The 24,557-nt window shown below is 36.8% G+C and overlaps 1 protein-coding gene across 1 annotated transcript in view; it reads right to left on the minus strand.

The window, feature by feature from the left end:
* Positions 1 to 22,484, minus strand: part of TPO (thyroid peroxidase) — a 36,622-nt gene extending 14,138 nt beyond the window's left edge. Inside the window, exons 1-7 of the mRNA XM_058802331.1 lie at positions 22,391 to 22,484; positions 19,577 to 19,661; positions 17,800 to 17,969; positions 15,412 to 15,544; positions 10,588 to 10,717; positions 7,786 to 7,992; positions 1,831 to 2,346 (exon numbers count right to left, since the gene is read on the minus strand). Of these exons, the coding sequence (XP_058658314.1) occupies positions 1,831 to 2,346; positions 7,786 to 7,992; positions 10,588 to 10,717; positions 15,412 to 15,544; positions 17,800 to 17,969; positions 19,577 to 19,661; positions 22,391 to 22,484 (1,335 nt within the window). The remainder of the gene's footprint in view (positions 1 to 1,830; positions 2,347 to 7,785; positions 7,993 to 10,587; positions 10,718 to 15,411; positions 15,545 to 17,799; positions 17,970 to 19,576; positions 19,662 to 22,390) is intronic.
* Between the last annotated feature and the right edge of the window lie 2,073 nt (positions 22,485 to 24,557).

Genomic DNA, 24,557 nt, shown 5'->3' on the forward strand with positions numbered 1-24,557 from the left:
AAATGGCACATCGGGGGAAACTGTCTCCAGAAAGAGCAGCATAGGTGTGTGCAAACTTCGTATGTATGAGATAGTAATGTTAAGACTAGCAGTTGCATAATTGAACATTTTTTCTTCACATATTAAATGACAATGAAAAAATGTTTTTTTGCACAAAAGATGAGGTAAATAAGAATATGTGTCTTTAACACTGTATACTGCAGTATATTAACTTTATAAAGTTCAGCATGTGTCATTCCCATGAAATAGAAAGGACAGCTACTACTCCTTATCAGTGAAACTGTATAATGCAGCCAAAAAAAACTTGTTTTGTTCAGGATATCAACAGACAATTGTTATGTTTGCTAACTTTGGCAAGGTTCTATGGTTCTATTATCAAATACTTATCACTAGAGATATTTATGGTGCCAGAAAAACATCCAGGAAGAAAAGTATGGTCTAAATAGGTTTTTTTTTTCTTTATTCTAGAAAGAAGAAAAGGCTTTTTTATTCAATTCTCTATAATTACACACCCACAGGGAGGACTCATGCTTGAAAGTATTCCTTCTGCAAAAAGAGAATTTTAGAAATGTCTAGCAACTGAAACAAAACTTGATCATGGAAATCTCAAGGTAAGTTCAACCAGAGCTGTCATTAGTGTGCCAGTTAACATACCACACTAATAGAGATACTCCAATTATCTGTCCTGAATGAATGTCTCTAAACCAGCTAGAGATAACTCAAACCCATTTCTAATGAGCCACAGGCAAATCTCATTAGTCTGTGATACCAGCAGAGATAATGAGCAGTGCTGATCCATGCAGTGCACAAAGCTGTTTCTTTCAGGCTGTTATGTTTGTGGTGCAAACCAGAAGGGTATAAATGCACAGAGATCTGCTTTTGGACTTGCAATTTTCTTCTAGCAAGTATTAACAACTATTCTGACTCTTCAATGCCATTCTTTTAATGAAAATGGCATATTTATGGCAGAGGAGCTGACTTGGTTAAAGCAAACAAAAAGCCAAACATTTCAAAAGAGTTGACTAAAAACAATAAAGTGAAGTATGTTACTTCTCTGAAGTTATATGGCTTTGAGTGCAAGTATTAATGCATTAGATAATGTAGGTGGTTTCTTAAAGGAAAAGTGCTTCATAATCTATTCCACTGTCTAAAAATTGTGGCAGAAAAAAGGAAATTTTTTTTATCGGAAAAGTGAAGTTTTATTGCATCCTTCCCTAATTTATCTTGAAAAGAGTCTCCTTTGGTACTGAAAACAAAATATACTGTTAGAATCATAAAACATGTCTAATGTAAGCATTCATATGGACTCTTCTGTATTTTGCCATTCTTATTTCTCCTGCTATCTCCTGTCAACAGTAGCCCCTGATGTTTGTGCATTATTACTTCATTGAGAACTTCACTGGCATTTTTACATGGAGGATTTATTATTTATTATATACCTGTGAGAAAGTAAACATTTTGTACATTATATAAATACAGAGACGTACATTACTGTTAAACAATTTCCCTTACCAAAAAAAAGAAAAAAAAAGTCTGAAAAGGCCTCTTTTATAGACAAAATAGACATTGGAGTTGCCTGCATAAATATGTATCAACTGTCATGAAAATCAGAGCACTAAGGTGCCTAGACAGACTAAGCACCGGGACCTTGCATTTAGAAAGTGGAAAGCAAAACCAACTTTAAACATGCCATATTTGAAGCACCGAAATAGGTGGGAAAGAAAAGGTAGCGTGATCTCAAAAAGCCCTCACAGAAGCATGTTTGAAGCTTTGTGAGCTCTCTTGTGAGACATCCACTGCAGTGTGTAGACAAGCAAGCCAGCAGCCCACCTGATGCAGAGCGCCGACAATTTTGCGTGTCTCTTGGTAGACGGTCTCGGCGCTCCAGTGGCCATTGATGCGTTTGAGGGCTCGCGCCAGGCGGTTGTGCTCCCGCAGCCACAGCGTGTGCATGGCAGCCAGGGATGTCACCTCGCTGGAGCGGCCGTCCCCAGCCAGAAAACATTCCACCCTCTCACCTCCGCCTGCGCTTGGGTCCTGCGCACAAGGGGATGGGATCTGGTCTGTAAAAGGCAGGTATTCCCGATGGTTATCATAATACTTTAAGTTTACTCTAAGAAGGCCTTCTTTGCTTGTTAAATTCCTCAGTTTGTTTTCAACAGCACGGGTACTGCCATAGACTGTAGAGGCATCAAGGAAAGAAGTTAAGCCATTGATCTGTTGTCTTGTATTTAGCACAGATGTATTTCCAAACAGAACAGCATGATCACCAGTGCCGCATGCGGGAGATGAGCGGTAGAAGGGCAGGCAATCCATCCCTGCAGATAATGTATCATTGGTGGTTACCTGCATACAAAATAAGGATATTTTCTGAGGTGAGGAGAACAGCTGTGGATGCTGAATTGAGTCTTGTCTAAATATTTACCTTCTCTCTCTCAGTTTTTCATTGCTCAGACCTCATCTACAGGAGTGACATATTCTAAATATGTATAGATTATTTTCCTTTAGACTGAAGGAAAAAGATGAATCTTTTTTACACAGAGACAAATAAACCCCAAAACATTTACTCTATCACAAGCTATTGATGTAATACATCTACATCTAAATGAGTCTGGCTTTACAATGAAAATTCATCATAAAATGTATCAGAGTGAAGACGTGAACATCTGGTCAAATTCTGTTCTACTGAAGAACAACTGAAACAGCAGGTTCACCTGTTTGCATCAAAACATAATGAGTTTCAGTGTCTGAAGCAGTACTCTGTAAAAGCTTTGGTTCAATACTGAATTCTAATCCAGCTTCCTAACTAAAAAGGACAGACGTAAATATTCATTCTGCTTTCTGCCAGTCCCCCACAAGTCTTCTGCTGCATTATTTTGCTGCAACAGCTGTCTTACAAGTACTGAATTCTGACCATCTTTATAAAAAGCAAAGGCTGAACATAGACTTGGCTAAATGAAAGATTGCCCAGTCCTTTATTGATTTGAACCCCATGCAGTTGAGACACTGAGGTCAAATAATGAGGTTCAAAAATCTGACTAAGAGAAAATAAATGTTTTGTACAGACACCTGAGCTAACCCTTATTTGTATTCTATCTGCTTGCTTTTCATTTTTCAGAACTCTCCGGCAGAAGACAGTGAATGCTGCATATGTGATGTAATTTCTTCTTCATTTTTCTAATATTGCAGAGATCAGTCTGCAAAGATAAAACAGTCATTAAATTGGGGTTAACAGTAACAAAGCAACTTTGGAGTGAAATTAATTAACTTTACCTCGCATGTTAAACCAAGTAAAATCTTCTTGCTACTGAGAGCTCATGTCAGTAGAGATTGATAACAACAAATCATTTACATTAGGAAATGGTTTAATTTTGTTTGGTAAAGAAATTCTACCATTATTTCTTCATTGCCTAGGTTTTAGCAAATCAAGGTAGGTTATGTTTGAAGAAAACAAGTAATTTTTTCTACTGATTTTTGAAATCAGTAATTTCTCTGTCTTGTGTTTTCTATTTAGCATTTGTTATTATGTCTTTTGCTATTAGTGTGGCTTCTTTTTCCCTTCAGCTGGTAATGTAAGCAGGTAGCTCATCTCATAATACAAATGTCTGAACTTGACAGCCACAGCCCTGCATGTGTTTGAGCATGTCCTGCTTCTAGTCATCAGGAGATATTCCAGGAAGAATTCAGATATCACCGAGAAAAGAATGTAGGAGATGCCTTTATGCTGTTAAACAGCAAGGCTCACAGCAAAACATATAAACACTGAATAAAGTTCATACTGTATAATCTTTATTAAACTGCCTCTGCAATTTCAATTCAATCTGTTCTGGTCCCAGTGGAGAAAAAACAGCAGTAATGAACATTAAGGGACTGGCAGAGCTGCATTATGCTGTCTTTTCCCTTTTCATAGGATTAGTGGTTTGCAGCCAATAGCTGAATGTATAAAATAGAGGTTCCTTCTATTATTATTTAGAGACATTAAAAATAATCTGAGTGAAAAAAGAGACCCTTTTCTGCTGAAATGGGTACTGAGTAACATTTTTTTTCAAAACGGATTACTGAAATTATTGTGATTCTTTTTTGTGTATAATTCTAGAGGGAAAAAATTGCAACAGAACCCTGATTGGCCACAATAGTTTTCCTGTATAGCTGCATGTTAATTTAAATGGTTATTATATATGCATGGTCAAACCTAGTTATGGTGAAATTCTTCTATGTGAAGGAAAATGAAAGGAAATAATTGTTTAAATGTACTGCAATCTCTAAACTGTTATTTCAGTTAATGAAAAATCTTGCTTATTTTGAATTCATCCTGTGGGAAATGACCTTGTAAATGGTTTTTTTACTGTAGATTTTAAAGCAAACCTAGCTTATGGTCTCTGAAAGTTTGAATAAAAGGAAAATAATAATGCTTGAAGAAGAGTCTATGATCCCATCTGACAGCAAGCTGCTGCTTCTGAAACAGAAGAAGAAGGCAGGAACTCACTTTGCTGGTTGTTGAGTGTAGATGACTGATCTATTTGTAGCTGAGACAGTAACCTGTCATGTTACATGTCACATTTTTCAAATCACCTCAATTTTCTGTGGCTCTGTTTCTTTTCCACCTTTTTTTACTAAAAAAAAGAAACCTGCAAGCTTTTCTGGATTGCATCATGATAAATGTATGTGTTGTGTCTATCTTAGCAGCAGCAGCGTAATTAATACTGAATAAAGTCAGTAGCTCTCTTATGAAAGCCTTTCTAATGCTTCTTAATGTCTCAGCCTTAACCTGAAATAATAATCTGAGGAATGACAAGTTTTCTCTACAACCCTGTTCTGCATGTCAGGCTGTAATAAAAGAAGTGTAAACTAAAGCTAGTGGATTTGGGTTTTTTTTCCCATTAGAGGACCCTGTAAATATACAGCAAAAAGAATGTTCAGTCTCTACCAGAAATTACAGGCTCTATGTGAGAATTTCTGAGAGAAATTCTATAGCATTTATTATAAAAATATCCGGAACAGAAAATCACAATGGTTCCTGAGAACCTGTGAATCATTTACCTACGCTTCCTATTAATATCAATGCACTATTGCAGCTTTTGATCCTTCATTGAATTGCACCGACTGAATGTTTTCTAGGCAGATTCCCTAACCTGTGCAGTCAGGAGCCTCCTCTCCCTGCTGAAACCCCCAGAGAGGATGTGCAGATGCAGGCACAGTTGTCCTTTTCTGTGGGTGGATTCTCCTTTGGGTGCTGCTTTTGTCAGAACAGCAAGAGTGCAAACTGCAGCCTCTGTGTCTACACTGCTGTATAATATGCTATTGATTTCACTGCCATTGGAAACCAGCCATATTTTCTTCATACACAAAATTAATGTATAAAACAGACTGTGGCAGTTTTCCAAATATTTATTATGTGGAGATTTATTTAATTAAAAATTCTGAAAGAAGAGCAGCTCTAGAGGGTAATAGCATTTTGTTTCAGTGTTCAAAAATTAGCTCCTCTGGTCACATTATTTACTGCATGTACTGCAACAGCCCTTTCTTTTTCTGAACATATAAAACAAAAGCAAAAGAACAACCATCTTTGTATCTGTCCATCAAAGCTGTGAATAACAGGTTATAACAAAATGGAGCTGAAAAATTAACCATGTAAAGGGGTCACAAGTTTGGAAATGTATCTAATACTTTCAGGGTTGTGATTGAATTTCTTTGTATGTCCCCTGCCATGGCCAATCGTGGCTACATTGAAGGTAGCCTTGAGCCATCCTCCTGCTGGGCTACACTGCTGAGTAGGAGGAGCATCCAGTGCTACATTTAGCTACACATTAAATATTCAGTGATAGATTTAGTACATGTGAACATGACTTGCCTTCAAGAGCATCCTTGAAACATGCTCTCTGAACCTCATCACAGCTCCAAGCCAGAAATCCAAAGTCTGTGCCTCGTTTAGAGCACTGAAGGATCCACTTGCAAGTCTATGCCATATCAATCTGTGCACCTTTTATCCCTCTGCACTGAATGCCTCTACCACATGAATAATGTTAGCCTTGGAGTCTTTTTTAAAGATCTCTTATGTTGTCTCCTTTTTAAAGTAGATGGGATTTCGAGACTTGAATTAGTCAGGGTTCAGTAATTAAACTACTGTGGTCCCTGTGATCCACATTTCATTCAAGTTATGGGAAACAGTATGAGTCTCCTCTCAATCAAAAAAATCCATGTAGTAATAAAAAAATGTGGGGGTTTTGCACTTAAAAATCAATATTAGTCATGCTATTTCAAAGAATTTATTGTAAACACAAATGACTTTTGAAGATTTTTGCAGTTTTACAGCTACAAAAAACAGACTTTAAAACAGGGAGTTTTATGTTTAATATATGTTTTATAAACATATGATATATGTTTCAGATGGATCCATCTTCACATCATACAAAGCACTGCTGGTCAGGGAGTGGATGTCCACCCTCGCCTCTCTGGGTAAGACTTTAGGAGGGGGAATGTTTCTATGAATATTACTTAAAAACATAAACAGAAAAAAAAAATCATGTCCCAGATGGAAATTTGAAACACAGTAAACTAGAGATTTTTGTCAGAACTATGGCATACTTTTAGTAATCAGGGCTGCTCTGGCTGATTCAGGTTACTCAGTGCTCTCAGTTGCTCACTACCTGAAAGAATGGGGTTCTTTAAGAAACCTCTTTTCTTTTTGAATGCTCTCAAGATATGTTTGCAACTTTCAAAAGTCCACATCTCCAGGGTGAGAGGGTCTAGATTTACTTGCCTGTGGTCAAATTCTAGTAATTTATTAATTTCACTTAACCTTCCCTGTATTTTAAATTCTCCCACCATATAGAAGACAAGCCACCTTTTAACACAACCTGATTTGGTTCTCTTTACAGTTACCCAAATATTTTCCTCTACATTTAATGAAAGGGCAATGAGGCACTTAAAGAAAAGGAGACTGTGGAATGTTTATCAACTGCAACTTGCTGGGGCAGAAAAGGTTTTCTATTCTGATAGAAGCCCTACATGGCAGTGCATAGAAAAGCTGGTCAATAATCTAGCTCCAACAGTAAGTAAAGCAATTTAGGTTGCTCTGACTTGAACATTGCCAAGGGCTGTGATGAGCATGGGGCTTTCCTTTAGCCTGAGTTGGACAGGCTGTGCTTTGAGAAACAAAAACATGGTTTTACTTTGCTACCCAATTTTTTGAGTGAAAGAAGGACTATACTTTTAAATTAAGTGATCAAAATTACAGTATCCTAAATTTATACCTATTTATGTTTCTTCTAGCCCTCTAACAAGCTTTGAACTCATGTTTTCCATCTGCTCAAAGCAAAGATGTGATATATGTAGGTTTCAGCAGCTCCCTGGAGATAATTTTTATACATACATTGAAAAGGTAGCTCTCTTTGACAGTTTGCATTAACTGGGAGAATTATCTTTGCTTTCAATGAGTAACGTTAAGATCCTTTCATTTTATCTGGCTGAAAATGTAAATGACTACTTTGCTATATTCCCAAATGGAACTCAAAACCTCAAAGCATAAGAACAATAACATTAGGAGAGACTAGTAAGGTTTCTCTGCAGCATAAACCTTAGGTTAAAAAATGATGTTTTTATTAAGTACATTAACTATAGCTTATTATCTCTAAAAAAAAAAATAAAAAAATTAAATATTTACCTGTTTCAGTTAATAGTTGTATTGTTTTCTATTTTTCTATCATTGTCAATTCTAATGTTTCTTGACTTTACTCACCTATAGAGCCTGGAATTTCTCTTGAAGAATTTTAGTTGGAATCTTACCTTTATTGGAAAACATGGATTTTGTTTTTCACAAGTCATCTGGCACTCCATCCCGCTTAGGAAGGTAGTTCTACTTGTGCTCTGGGGTGTGAATGCAATGTCATGGTCTATGTACTGGCCCCATACCATAATGATATCAGAATACAGGCTGTCTTCAGTAACAGCCTCATTAGGTACATGAATAATTTTTCTTGTTACTTCACGAACCTGAGAAAAGAACCAATTTACCTTGAGTGTTAAACAGTTTTTACTTCTCACAATGTGAGAAAACACTACAAAGTAGGGGAGACAGTGATAAAATCTATCTTGCCCAACTTTATGTTGTAGAGTGCTTCTAATGGTTTGACTAAAACCAAACTAAAACTAAAAAAAGAATCCAATAACAATATAAAATCCAGCTTCTACCAGGTTCTTATTTCTGTTCAGGAGCTGACACCAAGGTGCCACAAACAGCTTCAAGGACGTTTCAGCTGAGTTTTTCTATATGTTTCCCAGTGAGCAGTGTATCTTTGATCTGTTCCTTTCCAGACAATTTTGAAAACCACACATCTATTTTCGACACTCCAAAGGTTTTCTTTCTATTTATTCTGTTTTCTCCTCCTTAAACAAAAGGATTTGCTGGAAAATCTCAAATCACTGTTGATACTCAGAAAGTCTGAGAGGCTCTGTATGTGAATGAAAGAGCATATGCAACCCAGGACATGAGGTAGGTTGCGAACACATGGTAGCAGAAAGTTCAGCTTCCTTTTCCCAGGTGAGGAGAAGCCAAAAAAATATTTCTGATGCAGTTCTGTGCAAGATGCACAGAGATATAGATGCTCTCTGAGGAGGAGCACATGGAGACATCTATGCTACGTGTCCAGCCTATATTAATAACCAAGCAAAACGATAAGGGCAAAATCAGCACTTAGTTTGTGGAGATGTTAAGGGTATCATTGTTCACAGATTCCTCCCTCATGCTGCAAAATATTCCCTGGCAAATAGCAGCTGCCTTGGAAGTCAAGCAATTGAAAGGGCAGCACATAAAATCGACTGACAGAGCCTGTAATAAAAACAAGGACTATATAATGAATGTATAAGGAAGGTTCAGTTAAATAGAATTGGTAAGGACAACATGGGACTTCTTAGGAACATCAGGATTTATACTGAAATAGGTGAGAGCAAGCTAACTACAGCTCATCAGGAATCCAAATTTTTAAATCAGTGTTTTAATGGCTTTGGTGGCCACAAATGTTTTCTTGAAATTAGTAAAATTCTTTGATCACTGTTTTGCTTTATAGTAATCCTCACACTTATCTAGCACTTTCACAATATTTTCACGTTACTTTTGAAAGAATATAGTCAGATAGCTAAAAGTACAAAAAAAAAAAAAAGAAAAACCACTTAGGAAAATAGCTTTACCTATTTTGCTCCAAAACACAGCAGAGAACCTTGCTGATGGTCAGACATTGATGATCAGATTCGGTACAGTTATATAATCTTTTTTTAAGAGAGTTTTGCTTTACAAGAGTGTACCCTAATGAATCTAGAAAAAGGCAGTTTGTACTATCTACTGGAAATTTGCCTGTGTAAATGTCAGGTTTTTATCTCTGAGTGCTAAATTGTGCAACTTAGAGACAATGTTATTTAGTTAATAACATGAGTTGTAGGTGACATTAACACTAAATTCTCCTGATTATCCTTATTAAACATACAATGGTTAAAATAGCAAGACTTTGAGTCCATTAAAAGTCAGGTTTCAAAGTAATGATGACAAATCACAAATTGTAAATCCAGCCCAAATCATTGCACACTGCACTGGGGAATTTTTCTCCCAGTCCTCTGTGCAAATGCTCTTTTTTCAAACTTCCCTCTATGGCAGGTCTGCTATTTTTTAAGTATATGAGGTGCTATAATCCATAAAGATTGCAATACTTTCTAAGATCAGTAAGTTTGACAAGCTAACAAATGAAGTCATGATTTGACAGCAATTCTTGCTCAGTTAAGGCTTGCTAGCCTATGAGGAATGGCATACATGCACACACCTACACACATGCTAACATGTCCCTGGGCTTTATATCTGTTTAGTTAACATCCAACATTTTCCCCCTCCTTCCCTGAATAGAGGTGCCATTATTAAAACAAAGAATCATAAAATCTCTGGAAAATGTAGGCTGGAAGGAAATTCTGGAGACCACAAGGTGCAACTTCAAATTGAAGGCAGGTATTAGGTTATTAAGAGCCCCATGAAGACAGATCTTTGGTATGAGGGATATGCCAGAAGTTCTCTAGGCTGGAATCCATATTCCATCAAAAACTTTTTCCAACATTTATTATGCTCACAACAATTTCTTGTTTCAAGACAAAGTTCTCTCTGGAAAAACTTGTGACCATTTCCTCTTGCCATGGAAGCATGCATCCTTGTAGGCCTCTCTTATTTCTACAATTTCATCGCGGGAAGGTCAGAATTAGGTCCTCTGTGTGCCTTTTCTCTACCTGAGCAATCATCACCCTGTGTCTGCTGGCTGCCTGGTGCCTGTCAGGCCAGGCATTTGGCTGGCTCCTGTCCTGCCTCTCTCCCTTACAGCACTCTGGAATACTGGGCTGCCCCTCAGGAAGGTCAGTGCCCCCTGCGCTGCTCCATGGGCTCACCCCAGCCAGGGGCAGGGAGCCTCTCACCATGGGGCTGAACTTGTGCTTTAGCAAAGCCTCTGGCTTCTTAACCGAGCTCCACAGATACTTCCTTTACTGATGCAAATGGAGGTCTGGGGTGGCAGGTGTGATAATGTGTGTTTCAAGTGATCTGGAGGTGCACTTCCTCACCGAGGGGAGCGGGAATCCATTGTATCGGACACTGGGATCCCATCCTCGAGGCTGGCTGAGGCCATCCTCATAGGCTGCTGGAAGCCACCTAGCCAAAGCTGTGTTGGATGCCCCCCATCTAGGATGTTCCCTGTGAAGAGAAAAACAAAATGAAAAATCCCCCAAAAGCAACAGCAGCAGCAGAACCTCTGAATAAATAAAATAGAGACATACATACATACATACATACATATATATTATATTATATTATATTATATTATATTATATTATATTATATTATATTATTACATTACATTACATTACATTATATTATATTACATTATATTAATGTTCCAAATATAAGACCAGATCATAAAAATAAAATAATATGAAATAATCATCAGTCACAGAGCAATATGCCATTATAATAAGATGTCCATGTAGCAATCTTTGAAACGGCGTAAAATACTTGTCTTCATGCATGCCAATATTAATTTTACTCAAAAGGAAAATAATGAAAATCTAAATTGCTAATGAATTATTACTATTTTACTCGTTTTTATAACCTGTTTACCTTTTGACATTTTTTAAATACTTGCTGGGAAGGTGAGTTCCTGATAGTGGCCTCATTCCCCATAAAGTCAGATATACTCTCAAGCACCTTTCCTAGCATCTCTAAAAGGATGTTTAAGAGCAACAAAAATGCTCTTTAAAAAGATGTGTTAGAGCAACAGAGAGGAAATAAAAACTTAGGAAAAGATGAAGAAACACTTCAGTGTGAAGGAAAAGAAAACTTAAATGAAAATTGGACACTAGTCATAGAGAAGAAATCATTTAGCAAGACCAAAGGAGCCAGGGCTGAGGAGATGGGAGCTGAATCCAGTGGCAATGCTGCCTCTGGTTGAAGCTATGCTAATTTCTTGGGTCCATCTATGGGAGAGCCTGTGCACAAGCCTGGTCACAGAACTATGCTGCTACGTTGTCAGCACTAACTGCAGTGTATTTTTTCCTCACAAAAAACTTGCTTTTCTCTGAATGTCACCTGCCTGAGCACATCTTGGCATCATTGCATACCAGTTTGTCACCCCACAGCCAGCCTACCTGGAAGGGAGAAGGGCAGTAAAAAAGTGTAGTCTAACGTGTAAAAGTAAGAGGGTAGCAAGTATCAGGTCATATTTAATTTGAGGGTCAGCAAATGATTGTTGGTGATTTCTATTTATTAGTATAGTCAGTGAGTCTTGGGTTTGACCCAATTAATTTTCCCTCTGTCATGAGTATTAGAAATTTTAGGATTTGTTCTTTTTGCTTATTTTTCAACTCGTCCTGTTCAATATATTTCATAATTGTTAAATAGATGTCAACACTGAAAGGAAGAAATTATTTTTTCGCAATGCATACAAGTTGACTAAAGTTGTAAAGTAAGCCACAAAGAACCAGAAACATACATGTTAAAACATACATTTACATATCTATCAGGATGCTAAACAATTATATTAATTTTTCATTGATCTCCAGCACACTGAGGAGACTCAGTTTGCCAAGCTATATGGTGCTGTAATACACTTAATTATCCACAATAATTCACACTTGAAGGTTGAAGTATGCTTTAATAAAGCATTCAAATTAGTTACACTTGATTTGCCTTTATTGGAATTGCATAAAATACTGCACATAGTGTAGTGCTATTTCACTCAATTAAAAATAATGAAATGTTAATGTAACTGCTTAACTGGTGATTTTTCTCCTGATTGCTTTTGTATTTTAGCAGATCACTGGAATGCTACTTTAGTAAAACCCCTCTCACATGCCTTTTTATTATTGCATTAAACATGTTAATGTTTCCGAATCTTGCTCGAGATTCCAGTTGGTTGAAATAATGAGATTTTGCTACCATACAGCTTTATAAAGTACCCAAATTTGATTACTATATATTCTGTTTATGGAAGGTGGGAGTTTTCATTTGCTTGTGAAATACTGGAATTGTACCATTTGGATTTTGTTTTGACTGCCTGAGAAGCAACCTGGAGTCTTAAGCTGCCATTTGCTATCCAGATTTTTATCTTTTGAATCTTATTTTAATATTCTGCCTAGTTTCAAGTAGATTGAATCAATGCCATATGACAACTTAATAATTGGAGTTTGTGATGTTTTAGATTTGCTGAGCTATCATGCGTGTAACTTCTGGAAACATGGGACACTTCTGGAAAATAAGCCTGCTACTAATTGAACACTGAGTTTGCATTGAGGTAAAGTAGCTAACTAAAGGAAACATGTCCATTCCTTCTTCTGGAAGTCAATCAGGATTGCTCCTTCTTTCCACTGGGTGAGCCATACTCAAACTTCTAACTGCTGGTACTGCGCCTCCAGAGTGAGCATAACATCCTTATCTGAGAGAATGGTTAATGACACAACAATGAAATAGAAATGCTGCAGATAAAATTCCTCCCAGATGCCCCAAATATTAGGTGTACAAAAAGTAAGGTAGTCATGGAACAACAGGTCCATCAAGCCAGAAGGACAGACAGTTTCTGGATGCCATCCTGTCATTTCATTCTGTTTCTCACTACCAGGAACAGCCAAAGATGCAGCCTTGCAGTAGACATATAACTCTGAAAGCTCTGATGAGGTGAAGCTAATTGCACTGTGAGAGTCCCTTCCTTTAGTACCTGTAATTCCTTCACCCTTTGAATTCCTTTCATTGTACTGGACGCTAAAAAATACCTAGATCAATGCTAGCTTGTTGGGATTAATAAATGGGGAAAAAACCTCTTTGGATTTTCCTTTTGTTCCTTTTTCTTAATTTTAAAATAATGCAATTTTATTTTGATTGTTTAGGCAGAAAGGAAACTAAAATCTGTTAATATCTCTTACTAGTTAAAGAGGATAATATCTCTGCTGGGAATGCCTGATGTTATGTTGATATTGTCCATAGAAGGTCATGTTTATGCTATTCTACCACATTTTTGTTCTAGGAAGAGCACACTAAAACAAAGCAATCTCAGTGCTAAGGAAAACATCCTTTGCAATTGATCTTATTTGTCCCAAACATGCAAACTGATTTAGCAGGACATCTGTAAAGCATTTTCTTGCTCCCTTCTAAACTAAAAATTTTGTTTCTAAATTTCACTCATGAAATGCAGAGTTTCATGATCTATAGTACAGCTGTAGATTCAAACAGAGTGAACAAAAGTGCAAATGCAACATAGGTCTTGATGTATTTTCTGCCTGACAGTGGAAGCTGTAAAGCAAGTAAAAGCACAGACTCGTATTTCATCTAATGTCTGAAGTCCTCAAAGCTGGCTTACATCATAGAATATGTTATTTACATTACAGCGTTATGGGCTTTTTAGGCTGATGTATTTCAGTAGAACTAGAGGTATTTCAAGGGGCTCACAAATTTTTTTAGACTCAGTTAAGATCTGATTCACTGTTTTCAACTCCTTTGGTTTTGAAGGGTTTTTTTGTCACCTTACACCTTTTACATTTAGAGCACAAAGTCTAAAATACTACCAAATATGACTGGTGGGTTTATGTGGTACAAGCATAAAAATGTACGCAGTAGAACAGAGTGACTACAGACCAGACTCAATAAATCATATTTACCCTACCCAGCTTTAGATATCAGACTGAAATGCTTGTACACATCCTAGTATTGCCAGCCACTGAAGAGAAAAAGGTCTTTTACGTTTACCTATAGCAGAGTGCTTCTCTCCATCACTAGGGAGAAAGACTAAACAGCCACCCTGTAAATTAAGAGCTTCATCCACGTTGTCTGTGTTCAGCTGCACAAATCTTGGCCAATGTATTCAAGCCCTGATGGAGATGTCAGTGAAAATATTGTACTAGCTGCTAGTTCAGACTCCAAGCAACTCTGAACATGCCTGGGGGGAAATTATGGATATCCATATAGTTAGATTTATAACACTGATGCATATCAGGTTGTGTCCTTTCAGCAAATAGTCTGTCAGGCATGTTCCTTGCAAATGACTTGTGATGTAGCAAAACAGATTCATCTCATAAAATCAGACTCACTGAATAATAAAACTGCAGAATTGTACTGTTCTTTATTCACCACATTGCAGAGTACCTTAACCTGTACAATGATGAAGGCCTTCCATTTTCATCTCTGTATCACTTCACTTGTAAACTTACAGCCCAACTTTCAGTTTGTGACCTTAGGTCTATGTATCCAGAGGCTGCTGAGTAGAAATATTGTTTACCCTTGCACTTAAAAGGGCCCTCATTCTCAGTTTTACACTCATTGCATTGGAGGGTTCTGAAAAGACGAGCACATCTATTGTGTGGGGTTTTGCAGGAAACAATTGCCAAATAGATTAGGCAACAAATAGATACTAGTTATAAAAAATATCCACTAAACATATAAAAACAGATAGGTAAAATTAAAAAGAACACCTAGGACTTTTTGATTCATGCTTTCTAACTGTTAGAATTGTGGGAAAATAAAAAAATATTTCTCCTTGGGAAGTAATATTGTTTTCCTGCTTTATATAATTTTATCCAATTCAATCAAAAATAAATGCTGGGTTAGAATTAAGTTTGCATTTTATATTGAAGAAGGAATCTACTAAATCATTTCTCTCTAACTATAAAGTTCCTCACATAATCCTAGAAGCTTTCAGAGGGAAAGCCTGTTTACAAAAAGTAGTGCACCAAAGTGTAAATGATGAGTTCTTCCTCCAGGAACTTTCACTGGCACCTCATTTACAGCCACTGATTAACACCAGTCCCCCTTCACCAATTTCCTTGGAAAAAGTAAACACAGCTTCTTGGGTTTAAAGAATGGGAAGGAAGGATATTTCAGGACACAATTTTTATCATACATACCTGTTATTGCAGGCACCAGTGATGAGTCGATATTCATTAGCTAAGCAATTATTTGGACACTTTGGTGGCAACATATAAGGCAGGCATCCAGAAATTTTAGCAACCATAGTGAGCAGATCAGCTGATAGATGATCTGAAAGGAAGAACCCAGACAAGCAATTTGCTGTATTGGATTTAGCTGCTAGAGTAGAAAAGGCATTATTGTCAGCTGCATCTACAGAATTCTCCCTCTTCCTCGGAAAGAGCACTTAGTGAGAAGTGCTGCAAGAGGCTGTGTCAGGGACTTAGAGGAAGAGCTGGTTTTATTGGCTGATGCATAGAGAATGAGAAGAAAGAGGTTCAGCAATAGCTGAGAACTGAGGTTGACCCCCTTGCTGCTTCCTTCTTTCCCTGTGTTGTAGTCCTTTACTTGCATGGTCCTTGTGTTTACAACAAAGCTGTAAAAAATGCCATTCAAGGACAAAAGTATATGCCAAAGAAGAAAAATGTGTGACTGGAAAGATGCAGAAATCTAAAGACCTTGCAGCTGACTATAGAATTCAGTGTTGAGTGGAAGAGAATCAGAATTATTAGCTGGAATTTGGAAGCTAGGTAAAGTCAAGTCCCTTTGTACCAGTAGACAGCACGTTATAAATATATTTCTGATACAATCCAAGATGGGTCTCCCAGTGAGCATCTGATGATGAGGGACAAAGCCACACTATAGTGTAAGCTGCAGAGAGCTGGTACCTATTCTCACCTCTGCAGGTATGGAAATATGTGTGGCCAGTGGGAGGTGGATGTACCCATGAAATAGGAGCAACCTGGGCTAGAGGAAGGTGACCCTGTCATGGCAGGGGGCTGGAACTAGGGGGTCCCCAAGGTTCTTTCCAACTCAAACCTTTCTACAATTCTATGAATATCCTTCCTGAACTCAGAGAACCCTTGACATTCAAAGTGGCTACAATCATCAGGTGATGAAAAAAGAGGGTAGAGGTAACATACAACTGCCCCTGTCTCCCCACTGGCTAATGCATGCCACCCAGTTCTGCCCATTCAACTCTGAAGTAAGCTGCTTTAGTCCATTGTTCAAACCAAAATATTAAGCCACAAAAACAAAGAACAAAGGTTCAAGAACCAAATCAGCTCAAAACATGTTCTTCTGAGCAGTTAGAACCTGCACAAAGCAGTAGTGAGAACAGAGGGAGAATAGGTTGTTGGACTGGCTGCATAATCTTGTCATTATGTACTAGTAACTCGTGCCAAATTTGTGAAGAGAGCTGTACTTCTATGTTAGTTCAGGTTCAAAATTATACTCGGAGCCCAGATCCCCAGTTATCTGGGCTGCCTAGGTAGAGACTCATATGTTTTCTTTAAAGTCAACTTAGTTCTGTAATTCATGTAAAACTATTCTGTTGTGGCACATAGACTGTACAGTGTCTGTTCACATTCTGTTAACATTGTTTCAGTTCTGAAAATTAGCAAGAGCTTTGTGCACTTCTGAAGTTTAGAAATCCAACTTCTTTTGTATCGCACAGCAAAAAATAATTGCATCTGTGTACATGTGTGTGTATATAAATATATGCACAGACATATATAGATAAAGATATATTTTTACTTCTACAAATGTCCCATTAGTTTACTAAACCAGATATTTTTGCAAGGAAATAAAATAATAACTGTGGTGTGTGCTTTATGTTTGTTTACAGCACTCTAATGCTTCTATATCTTGGAAAATAATGTTCTAATACTAAGATAGAACACTTTGTGTAAGTGACAGAATTAAATTATAGGGGGAAAAAGTCAATGGCTCTGATATTTTGATCCTTCCAGACACCAAACAGACATCTTGAAATTCATATCTAATTAGCAGCAAGTATTTCACTTTGACAACATTGAACTTTCTCTTTCTTTCCCCATCTGATATGAAAAACCCCAGTTTAAGTGGAAATAAATCCACTGTACAACAGCAGTGCATTATAAAATTAGTTTTGGACATAAGAACATATATTATTTAAAGAGAGATATGCATATGTTGAGAGGAAGTGTGTTTGAAAAGGCCAGTGCCATAGTGTGGTAGAAGTTCAAGCACTAACCCAAACTGCAGGGGAAGACAGACATTTCACTGCAAACAATACGCTTGCAACACTGAGGATATGCAGGCTGATTTATAGGCAATACAAATACACAGTCACAAGTCCACAGAGTCCCAATAGTGCAACACTGCTCTCCTCAACTGTAACACCACCCACACTCCAGCAAAGAAAAATGTAAACCTATCTGAGGTGTTTTCAAGAACAAAAGAAAGTGAAAAATAAAATAAAAGTGAACTTAACTGAACCTTAATCTAAAAGACAGCATTCAACAAATCAATAGGGTGGTTTGCCAATGTCAATACACTGTATTTACCAGTTGGATGCAATGAACGCTTGTGCCTCTGGCAAACTTTTTGTTTCAGCACCTGAATTGACATTTCCATTCGTTCAGCTGCTTGGGAAATCTCTTGACTCTCTTGTTCAGGAAATTTTGAGAAAGCCAACAGTAAGGTAGGGGTTGCTATTTCACTTCCTTGGATCTTTCTATAATTGAGAAAAATACAGAAGGTTTTGCAATGTGTATGTTTTTAGAACATTTTCATAACAATAAAGCTGTCTGTCGTGGATATGTTGTAAGTTTAAGGTATTTAAGGTATTAAGGTATTTTGATTGAAGAGAACACTGAGAAAGCAAAGAGGAAGGCTGTTTTGTGACCTTGTTCTGCAAGAAAAATTCTAAAAGAGAAACTGTGCTTCTGTTGGACACACAACTAGAGTTCATCTTGTGGGAAGTCTTTAGGATGAGAAAGAAACTTTTGGGGTGAGCAGAGCCTGCAGCACCAAGTGAAAGACCTTGTGCAGGACAGTCACAAAAGAGATCTCCAAACTCCCTGCTGTGAGTAGGTTTTGCTTTCATGTAACATTTAATACCCAGGACCATCCTCAGTCAACTTCTGAGCACCAATTCTCTTTAAAGTCTATATATCCACATACACAGTATTTCAAAGGTAGCTTAATAGTCTGGTGTCTGGGGTAAGTGGTCTCAGTTTTATTCCTAATAAAATTTCAATTCCTAATTGAAATAATCATTGTTAAGCATTTATCTTTAGCATCTCTTAGCACTTATCACGTTTAAGATATTGACCAAATTATTGCCACAATTACATCACATCTTGTGAGACATATATATCAGTATCTCCATCTATTACATGAGGCAGTTGAGCCACTGAAAGCTTGAGACTTATGTTTTCAAATTTTAAATGCCTTAGGATTGTCACCAAAATACTATCACTAAAACCTTTGAGTGACCTCAGTCTCTACATATAGAGGGGCAACAGTTCTTGATATGTTCTGTCTATGTAAACAGTTAACATTCACAGAGCTCTGCAAATCATGACTCATTTTCAAATCACAGAGATAAGTCTTTAGGGAAAGTCTGTGCAAAAGTGTGGGGATTCTACCCTGTAAAACTTAGATGATGTGTTCCGAATTTTGGAGAGAAATTAATTTTGTGTTGCACAGAAATCTAGTCAGAAAATGGTTGAAAGAGCTCATTCTCATACTGTAACTCAAGCACAAAGGAACTTTCCCCTAATTTGTTGCCTATCCAAGACAAATATTTCATTTCCTTTCCCTTATCTTTTTTTACATTGTTGTAGATGAAAGGGGAAATATGCAATTCACTTTAAAAGTCCAATTGAAGGCAACAGGGTTTGGCTCCTGATGCCATAGGAGTTGTTCCTGTCTCACTGCACTGGAAAAACATAATCAATGTTCAAAAATAGTTCCACAAAAGTATGATTTTTGAGGTATTTAGTTCAGAAAAACATCCATATTTATATTTGTGTTATTTATTTCGTCCCACATTTTAGAAGAGCAACTTATATGGTGATAATGCACAAGGTCCTATTGGATCAGATTATCAGTGACATAATCATAGAATGGTTTGAGTTGGAAGGAACCTTAGAGATCTCCTGGTTCCAACCCCCCTGGCATGGGCAGGGTCACCTTCCTCTAGATCAGATCCCTCAAAAGTAATGGAGGCAGTGATTTTTTGATTATATAGGTGCTCAAAGAAACAGAAAGATTGGCATCAAATTTTTTTGTTACGAAAGCTTTTTTCCTGAGTACATTATTCACCTCTTTTTTTACCTTTTAATTTCATAATGTGCAGCATAATCCACCAGACTAGAACCCTTCTGGATAGCCTTAGTGATGCAGTTATCTTCAATTTGTTCTCAATGGGGAAAAAACAAAAAGAAAAAAAGAAAGAAAGACAAATATTTTAATAAATAGCGTATTTATTAAAATATTTACAATTAGAAAATATACAAGTTTCTAATATAAAGATACCATTTTTGCCCTTTAAAACCAATTCCATATTTTATTCCTGAAATTCATGTTGCGGCCTCTGAGCTTTCTAAAAGCTAAATAATTCCATAATTTATAAGACATGTGGATTTAGATTTCCTTGCTTGAAGTATAAATCCAGTTATGAACATGTCACATAGGACCAAACATAATAGGTCCAGCTGAAACATGCTGTGTTCTCTGTATGCAACTGTGTTCCTTAGGTTCATTTGTATTTTTCATCAAACTGTCCTTGGACTGACAGGACAAACCTGACCCTCCTTCCCAGGTAATATTAGCTGGTCTGAGCCACATAAAGAATTCAAGTCCATATTCAAGCAAAACTAAGACCTGGGATAGGGCCAGTTCATGAAAACCCTATTCTCATTTCTTCACCTGTGTTTAAGGGGAAGATACATGTGAACATAATAATACTTCAGCTGTGCTATTTTGTATAATGCTATTATGAAGCTTAGCTTATCCCTCTTTTGTGTACATGTTGCTTTATAATAAAAGAACCAGTCATGTTTAAAGTTCAACTGCTTTATTTCTGTCTGAATTTTGTGGGATGGCCCATTTTTTTCTAGAAAACAAATAATAAAAAATAATAACCATCATTTATGTACAATTGTTCATCTTTTATGTACAATTTAATCTTAGGGGAGCATGTTTTATTTGTAGTACAGTCTGTGCTGTTTCTATCATCTATTTTTTGAATAGGGCATTCAGCTCAAGGAAGAGAAATGTGTGATGAGGAGTAATCTCTCCTAGACTAAATTATACTCTACTAAAGTTTTCAGTATCTAAGTATAGCATAGTTATTTCTCTTTTTCACCTATGCATAATAAAATATTCAGATGATTCATTTGGTATTATCATTTGGAATTTCACTACTTCTGAAAACCTTTCTGAGTCTATGTTAAAAAAGAAGTGTGATTTTTACAAGCCATACAATAAGTAGTTCTTTTAGAATTTAATATAGCATATTTTTGAATTACTTTTAGGGGGCTTATCTCTGAGAAATATAACATGCTTGAAGTATTGCTCATTCTGTGATATTGATTCATGCTCTGATGTAAAAGAGAATATCCACTTGGTGTACTTAAATTCCATTGTCTCTCTTCCTTTCCTTCTAAGAAGCATGAATTTGGTACCAATACCATGTCTTCAAATACGTGGTTCTTGAGTAATAAGCATTATCTTGTACTGTTTCATCAGACCAAGAACACTTACTATACAAATAATCACATTTCATCTATTCTATTTATTTATAGTCCATGTATATTTTATATATTGGTGCTTTCCTGTGTCTTAGGGATGGATATAAAAAGGAGAGAAAGGGACTTCTTATATCACAGGATGATAGCCAATGGTTTTAAACTGACAGAGAGCAAGTTGAGATCAGATGTTAGGAAGAAATCCTTTACTGTGAGTGTGGTGAGGCACTGGAACTGGTTGCCCAGAGAAGTTGTGGATGCCTCATCCCTGGAAGCATTGAAGGCTGGATTGGATGAGGCCCTGAGCAACCTGGGCTAGTGAAGGCATCCCGACCCAGGCAGAGGGTGTGGACCTAGATGATTTGTAAGGTCCCTTCCAACCTAAACCATTCTATTATTCTTGGATCCATTTTGTATTAACTAACATACAACATAATGTGGTCATTTTAGACCACATATTTCCAAAAAATTTGTATGGTAACTCAAAGTAAAGAATCCAGTATGGAAAGAAAACTGGGTCTCCTGTTTTCAAGTGATAGCAAAAAAAAAATTTCTTATAAGAAATAATAGCTTGGGAATTTAATTTAATTATATTTAATTAATTAAATTTAATTAAATTTAATTTTTTTGCATATAATTTTATTTTATTTGTGATTCTACACTAAATTCAGGTGAACAGTTTCCAAGGGAATCATATCACCAAACTTTATGAATCAAGCATACAGCTGTATAGTATGAGGTTGTGGTTTGAAATACTGTTTCTTTACTATGTTTGCCCTAATTTCATGTAAAATCAGGTTCTGCAGATTTCTTTTAAAATTTAGTCTGGCATCTGCTACTCTTCTAGTTTATTAGATTTAGCTGATTTAAACTGAGCAGATGCAAATGCTGGTAAAAATTACTAGATTGAATTTTTTGAACATAATGAATAAGGCAATCTGAGATGCTCTAAAATCCTCTGGGTGCCAGCAGCCAACAGATCCACAGGAAAGAAGCACCTTTTGGGACAGCAGGAGGGTGCAGGTGGGACATCCTATGGCAACAGCCTCTAGCCCAGGATGATTAGCAGATGGGGAAAGAAATCCAGCAATCCTGCTTGGCAATGCATCATCTGACACAGGAATGCCACAAAGAAAGTAAAATCACTCCTAGTCGAAGCAGTGATTGAGATACCCTACACATACAAAGTTTTACTTACTGAGTTTATGAAACTACAATTTAAAAGAACACCTCCATGGAATAGTTCTCAGAGAAGCCAGATAGCGTATTTTGCACACAAAAGAGGTTGAGCTATACTGCTGGTGCTAAACTGTCTGCAGTGTCCCTGTATTTTCAGTTTAACAGTAAAAATAAGAAAGTAATAAAGTAAACATAAGAAAGTAAAAATACTGTTACTTACCAAAGATGGCGTCTTTCCCTGTTTGAAGGAAAGAAAAGAAAACAGCTGTGAAGGCTATAGCTGCTGAAAATCCCAAAATAATGAAAACTTTCATCTACAAGAAAGAAGAGATAACAGTTGAAAATACATATACATTAATCTTCTAATTATAAGACAGACTATAAATAATTTTTTGTATATGGCAAATTTTACTTTAAAATTAGATTTCCAACCATGTTCTGACTATTTTTTGAAGTTCAAAGTAATTCACTTTCTCTTTTCCCCTTCCTTACTTATTACTTTTCTTTTACATTTTCTTTTACATTCTTTTACATTTTGAGACGCTTCTAGCACAATGATACACATAACTTTATTTTATAACATAATACATTCTCACAATATCAGCAGCACTTAGCCTATACATTGGAAATTCAGCAGCATTTTACCTCCATTCGTTTTGAACTTCTCTGTGCACAAGACTGATTTGATTGTAAATTAATGATTGCACATAAGTTAATAAAGTGGCCAAACATACCAATTAGTCAGACCCTAATCTATGCTCCTATCCATAGATTACTGTGCTATCAAAGCAGCACAGTGAATCTGCTCACTCTGCTGAGGAGAGCTGCATTCTCCATTTCAGCACTGGTACTCTGGCAGTTCTTACAGCAGTGCAAATATATAAACTCTCCAAGAGGTATCATTTTTCACATGCCCTGTATTGACTGGAAATTGAAAGATTTGAAATATTTTTAGCTCCATATCCTATCAAAACTAAAAAAAAAAATCAAGTCTGAAAATTCAGAGAAACTATATTGCCCATAGAAATTCAATATGAAAACACCCCTTCCTTTTACATTTCATGAGTTAATATAATGAATTTCTTCTGGAAAATGTCAAGCAAAAGTTTTATTGTCTGACCTTTTGTCTGCTGAGGAGATTATCTTCCACAGTTCTGTACTTTATCGATGGCAGTAACAGTTCTGAATTATGAAAGCCAAGTACTTTCCAGGGGCCCAGTTTATGCTATCAGCTTTATGCACTGGTACTCACTCAAGCTTTAGCAGTGCAAATTATTTCAAAATCTTTTTGGCCACAGTTGTGTTCCCACAAAGCAGAAACTGACGTTAATACTTGAGTTGTTTATTTTTTCCTGCTGGGAACCAACAAATTATGTTGTCAGTTCTTACATCAGAATTATTTTCCTGAAAATGAGAAGGAAAATAAGTTCATATTATATATATTAAAAATATATATATACACATATATATATTTGCCATGTTATGCAGTAAACCAAAATATTTTTCATTAGTTGTTCTTTTTTTTTTTAAATTTATTTGACAAAAAAGCAACTTTATGTCCAGTTTTATGTGTGCTATAGTTTGTGCTTTACCAAAACAACCATTTGGAATTCAGGTGCTAACTCCCAGGTTGCCCACCAACTTCCTTCCAGCACTTTTTCTCTAGCTATTTTAATTTAGTTACACTTTTCAGCACTACTGCTTCTTTTAAACTCAGTAGTTTGACCTAAAGAATCTATTTGGCTTTTTTTCCATTGTTCTGTAGAGGCAGAGAGGCCGAGATGAGATCTGGAGTCAGTACTGAGGATTCCCTCATTCACTCTTTGCTGGCCACACCAGGGGATCACTGGGTGGAGCCCAAGATCAGAGTTTGGTCACTCCAGAGGGGACAAGGTGGGTTGGGGTGGGTGGCAGGGAGCGTCCTGGAGCTGGAGGCTGTGGTACATGGTGGTGAAAGGAAACCTAGGAGCATGTAAACCGACTGGAGGACAAACTCCAGGATGCTGTTACAGCAGTTTGGGAATATCATCCATAACCTGCTCACTGCAAAGATGAGTGGACATGGTTAAGAAGAAAGCACAGAGCCAAGGGGAGCAGACCTCTGTTGGGAAAGTAGGCTTATGCTCCCTGGCTGGAGGATTTAACATTGCAGGCAAAGAGTCAAACTTGCAATACCTCTTCATCCTGTTCCAAATTGCAAATTGTTTATTATGTTTCCTCACATAAGATATTATAAAGGAGATTGAATTCTGAGGCAGAGCTAAGTATTGAGAAAAGCAGATCCATCCCAAACACCTAATAGAATAAAAAGCTTGCACTATATCTTTTCATATACTTCACAAGCACTACAGGTTTAATTTCTGAGAGATGAGAGACCTCCTTAAAGT

This window comes from Ammospiza caudacuta, chromosome 3, assembly GCF_027887145.1.
Source record: "Ammospiza caudacuta isolate bAmmCau1 chromosome 3, bAmmCau1.pri, whole genome shotgun sequence".
Taxonomy (NCBI): domain Eukaryota; kingdom Metazoa; phylum Chordata; class Aves; order Passeriformes; family Passerellidae; genus Ammospiza; species Ammospiza caudacuta.